The sequence below is a fragment of the Musa acuminata genome, chromosome BXJ1-11, assembly GCF_036884655.1.
Source record: "Musa acuminata AAA Group cultivar baxijiao chromosome BXJ1-11, Cavendish_Baxijiao_AAA, whole genome shotgun sequence".
Classification (NCBI taxonomy): Eukaryota; Viridiplantae; Streptophyta; class Magnoliopsida; order Zingiberales; family Musaceae; genus Musa; species Musa acuminata.
Window position 1 is genome coordinate 8,042,615 of NC_088337.1, and position 5,870 is coordinate 8,048,484.

The 5,870-nt window shown below is 37.8% G+C and overlaps 1 protein-coding gene across 1 annotated transcript; it reads left to right on the plus strand.

Moving 5' to 3' along the window:
- The first annotated feature begins 3,682 nt into the window (after window positions 1-3,682).
- On the plus strand, window positions 3,683-5,407 carry LOC103971162 (pentatricopeptide repeat-containing protein At3g26630, chloroplastic-like). The gene has a single exon (XM_009385121.3). It carries the CDS (start codon window positions 3,773-3,775, stop codon window positions 5,174-5,176), a length of 1,404 nt encoding a protein of 467 aa, XP_009383396.2. The 5' UTR covers window positions 3,683-3,772; the 3' UTR covers window positions 5,177-5,407.
- The last annotated feature ends 463 nt before the right edge of the window (window positions 5,408-5,870 follow it).

Consider the following 5,870-nt stretch of genomic DNA (forward strand, 5'->3'; position numbering starts at 1 on the left):
AATATCATCTATGTTCTCCGAGAAACTGATTGTTTATATAATACTTTGATTTAGTTATATATTATAAATAAATAAATAAATAAAGACGTGTATTAATTTATAATGATATGATGAGTATATTATATGAGATGTGTATTGTATTTACTGTGGCTTACATCATTTTTTTTAACTACTACTTCCACACGGAGATTATTTTTTAATTGATTATTTGACCTATTTATCATGGATTTTGGAATACAATTGAAGGATTGAAAGCAAAAATACTATCTCATGGACACATAAGGATTATTTTTTAAATTAATTATTTGGCCTAATTGTTGTAGATATTGAAATATACTTCCGAAGAGATGAAAAAAAGTGTTATGTGGCATGGACCAATTGGTCGATTTCGTGTTTAATTATCTTAAAATGTAATAATACAAAAAAATAGAATTAATTTGTACCTTGTTACTAAAGCTTAGATAATTTTTTTGAAATATATTATTATTTCAATTATTATAATTCTAAACGATAAAAGAATTTCAGACGAGTAATTTGACAATACTTCTGTAAGTCATTTAGGTTGAGAGGAAATCAACCATTGGCTATTTTCAATATGATACTATATGGTTGCTGAGTTAACTAACTCATTAACTTGATTAATATATAACCAGACTTATATTTTGAAGATCCATTTATCGAGGGTTGAGAATTTAAAATATTATCTAATATATTTTACACTTAAAAGCTAGTTTGTGGGAACTAGGCTCAATTATGTTGAAAGTGATAGATCATTGTAAGATCTTAAATCTCTTGTTTAGGAGATCATATATTTCTCAAATTTCTACCACAAAAAGGATTTGACATCTCATAATTTGTGTAAATCCAACTGTGTATGAGATTGATTTGATTATCTTTTACCCTATAAATAGGATTGTGATTTACGCAATAAATATATAATAAAGTTATAAGTTTTTTCTTTTTTTTTTCTTTCATTTTATCATGATATCTTGTAAGATTCCTTCATCGTTATGATTATTTTTCGATCTCTCCTCCTGTTGAGTATAATCAAGATCCTCCACTATTGAATATATTCCAGATCCTACTCTAGTTAGATCTCTCGTTATTAAATATAATTGAGATCTTGCTCTCACTAAGCACAACCAAGCTCCTCTTATGTATATCTCATTGTCCTAACTCCGTTGCATACTAAAGGATGGCATCGTCCTTTAGAAGGAGACCCTCATCGGATCCTCTTCTACCTCTTGTCAACAATATCATATTTTTGTTAGTTTGCATTATATGAAATAATCCCTAGATCAATTTATTAATGAATTTTATTTTCATATGATATTTCTTTAGGATAAATTTATTTTATATGAACCTTGATGGGGATGCAAAAAATAATGCTACATTATTTGAGACATATTATGATATATTAAGATTAAATCATATTTTAATGACTTTAAATGATGATTCTGAGTGTTTTTCTAGTTTATTGCAAATTGATTCTTTCCTTAAATGTTGCTCTTTCATAACTTTTATCTGATGATAGTTAAATAAGTTATAATAATCTAATAACTCAGGTCATTGTTTCGTATTTCTTATAAAAGCCTCCTTGTCATTTGACATCGAAGCTGAGCTAAGCATTTTACTCTAATCATTTTTTAAATTCGATACTATTAAACTAAATCTTTCGAACCCGATTTAATGTTTTTACTCATAATCATCAGGGTTAAGGTTCATTTTAGCCCATATAATTTTTGTCATGAATTACGTAAATCCTTATAGTTTACTAATGTTTAAAATATAATAATATAATAACATATATAATTTAAATTTTAAAAAAGAGGTCCATTTTAGTACTTGTGATTTTGGTCATAAATTATTTTAGCCATTTTATTTATGTATAAAATAATCCATATATTTTTTAAAATATAGCATATTAGCCCTTCTTGTCAAGTTTGAATTGAGAGACATTAGAGTCTGCTTACGTGGCATGCTGACTCATAATAAATTATTAATATAATGATATATATAATTTAAATTTAAAAAAAAATCTATCTTGTCGAGAAAGAGGAAGCAATGAAGGCATAATAGTGGACGAAGGTAGAGAGGTAGAGACAAGAGAGGCCGGAGGCGGAGATGAGGGAGAGCTAGACTACAACACAGTGGGCACGATGAGTGGGGGCATAAGAGAAGATGAAGTGAGAGGTGGTGAGGATAAAAATGCCTATGAGGAGGAAGATGGACCAAAAGACTATCATTGTATGCTTAGTATTGAACTAGTCGACGTACATCCATTTGAGGTAGGATCAAAAGCTCCTGTGCTTATCATTAGTATGAGAGAGGCTGTATGCGTATGACGCCCTACTAGGCAATAGTTGCTTGATGCTATTGTTAGTGGTCGCTTCCACGATGACGTCTCCTTTCGCTATTGATAGTGGTCTTAATTTTTTTTAATTTAAATTATATATATTATTATATTAATAATTTATTATGAGTAAGTATGTCATGTAAATAGACTTTAATATATGTTAACTCAGACTTGATATGAGGGGCTTATATGTTATATTTTTAAAAATATAGGAGTTATTTTAGACACGAGCAAAACCATAAGGACTTAAATGGTTCATGACGAAAGCCACAAGGGTTAAAATAGATTTTTTATTTAAATTATATATCATTATAGTAATAGTTTATTATGAGTTAAAATGTCATATAAGTAGACTCTTCGTTAACTCAGACTTGACGGGAGGAGCTTATATGCTATGTTTTTTAAAATATAGAAGTTATTTTAGACATAAATAAATTATAAGGATTTAAATGATTTATAATCAAAATTATATGAGCTAAAACGAACCTTAACCCTATAATCGAAAAAAAAAAATTATTATGTCATAACCTTTATATCGGATATGACATAATAATATCTAAATATCTAACCTGAGACTAAAATTAAAAATACACATTGAATACATCAATTTTCTTCACGTATGTATATATATACCCTATATTTATATTTATATGTATCTAATCGGCTTTAGTCAAATTAAAATACCATTAATTGAACTTCAAAGGTTTTTGTCACTAAGATCAAATAACAACGAAACAAAGTATTTGGACAGCTATTATGTCATGATACTCTACCAGCTATATGTCTATAGTGATGCAAATTATTCTACTGTTGCAAGAACTTTCATCTGAATTGAATTTCGTGGACCACAATCCACTCATTTTGATCAATAAAACATACAACATCATTTATCTTGATATCAGAGACATGAGACATAACGATTGCATTCATTCTCAAATATTGTCAAACATAATTACTTGGCAGCTACATTATATTTTTTATTATGTTCCTTCCAAAATCATTGTTGTTAGGGATAGTATCGATCGATAATCGGTATGATTTGATCTTGACAAAAAAAAAAACGAGATGGTAACTGCATCACAATATAATGAGACAATTATTATGACATCAAGATATCCAAAATGACTCTTCGATGGTGATTAATGTTAGAATATTTTCTACTAATCATGTCTTTAAGAGATTTAATTTTATCTTAATCCTAAGCTGCCATATTTGATTATTTTTAAAATTTTAATTAATAATATATCATCATCATCATCATCATCATCATCATCATCATCATCATCATCATCATCATCATCATCATCAAGAAGGACATGACGTGGACCTGCGACACGTTCCCTCCTCAAGTTCGAGATAAGTGGGTCGACGACACATTTGAAGACGACTGAACGCCAGGAACTCCTCGCCGGACATATGCTATTATGCCTCGCCTGCAACCTCGATCCATTCGCCCACCGCAACTCCCATTCAGGCCGCGCGCCCGCCGACGGCGCGCTTGCCCTCGAGCCCCGCGAGGCTCTCCGTGTCCTCAGCCGAAGCGCCTCCACCACCCTGGGACATGTCAAGCTCACCCACGCCCGCATCCTCCGCTCTGGCCTGTCCCACGACCCCGCCCTCCTCCCCTCCCTCCTCCGCCTCTACTCCTCCCACTGCCGTCTCGATCTCGCCGCCCGCCTCCTCGCCATCTTCCCCGACCCTCCCACCATCGCATGGAACCTCATGATCCGCGCCCACGCCGGCGCGGGCGCCCCCCTCGACGCCGTCCTTGTCTATAACCGCATGCTCTCCCGCGGCCTCCGACCTGATAAGTTCACCTTCCCCTTCGTCGTCAAGGCCTGTTCGATGCTCCTGGAGGTTAGTAAGGGCAAGGAGGTCCACGCCTTTGCTATCAAGTCTGGGTTCTGGCCTGACACGTTCCTGCAGAACGCCCTCATTCATCTCTACTTCTGCTGCGGCGACCCAGTGAGCGGGCGGAAGGTGTTCGACGAAATGCCAGTTAAAAGCGTCGTGTCGTGGACCGCTCTGCTTTCCGGACTCGTGGCGTGCGGCGAGGTAGAGGCCGCTAGAACCGTCTTCGACAACATGCCGATCCGAAACGTGGTGACTTGGACGGCCATGATCGACGGGTACGCGAGGAATGGGCGCCCAGATGAGGCGTTCAGGCTGTTCCGGAGGATGCAGGACGACGACGTGATGCCGAACGAATTCACGGTGGTGGCGCTGTTGATCGCGTGCGCAGAGCTTGGGAGCCTGAGTGTGGGCCGTTGGGTGCATGAGTTTGCCCAAAGGAATGGCGGACTCGACAAGGGCGTCTACGTGGGCACTGCGCTCATAGATATGTACAGCAAATGTGGAAGCTTGGAGGACGCGGTGAGAGTGTTTGATCATATGCCAGTCAAGAGCGTGGCAACTTGGAACTCCATGATCACCAGCTTCGGCGTTCATGGGCGGGGAAAGGAAGCGGTGGCTCTTTTCATGGAAATGGAGAAGGCAAAGGTGCTGCCGGATGGAATCACCTTTGTGGGCGTCTTGAGCGCCTGTGTGAGGGAGTGCATGGTGGAGGAGGCCTGCAGGTTCTTTGGGTCCATGGTCGAACGATATGGCATCGGCCCATGTCGCGAGCATTACGACTGCCTCGTGGAGCTCTTGAATCGTGCTGATGACTCAGATGAAGCAACCAAAATGGTTGATAATTCGCTACTAAAGCTTGGCGTTGCTGCAAGACAAATGCTGAAGAAATTGTGCCAAACAAATGCCGACATGAGGCTCCAAAAAGTTGTTCATCCTCATGGATTCGAAAACCTTCAAAAGCCTTGAGCGTGAAGTAGAATAGTTTCAGCCTGGAAAACAAAGATGAGTGCTGCCAAGACATGGCCGACAAGTTTATGCTGAGCATTGCAACTCTATTGCAGTGCTGGATCCTGGATTCCAGTCTCTGTAAACCATATAGTTCTGTCTACAGCTTCAGGTTCAGAAGAAGAAGCTGGCTGTCTAAGATAAATGATATGCGTGTTAAGCAAAACAGCAGAAAATGAACATTCATTCAAACGGGAGTATCTATTTCTCTCTCCTGAGCCTTGAGAGAGAAGCACTAGCGATCAGTTCCTCTCCCTCTCCTTTTCTTGGAAGTTCCGCTTCCTCCTCCCCTGGTACTACCTGACACAGTTCCCTCTTGTTCATGGCAGCTGTACAGCTATTCCCCCTGAAGCCCTCTTCGCTCTTATCTCGGATGAGTCTCGCCTCTACATGGCTTCAACCTCCCCCATCTTCTTGGGCAAATCTATTAACAAAAAAGCTAAAGGTGTCGCGGATGGGCAGATCGATCCCGTTCTTTAAAGTCAGCTCTTTCAGATTCAATGCAAGTCCAACCTCAAGTTGGATCTATACGTCAATGAGTTTTCTATGGCCTACGAAGGCTGACAAACTAATCTATCTGACAAATTTTTGAGTAAAATTCCTTCACTTGACCTTATGAAGTCTCTGTTTCCAAAGATTTGAAATTGGATCTGAT

Bases quoted from the DNA above. Each gene is read 5' to 3' on its own strand.
- LOC103971162 (XM_009385121.3), top strand. From the start codon at position 3,773: ATGCTATTATGCCTCGCCTGCAACCTCGATCCATTCGCCCACCGCAAC.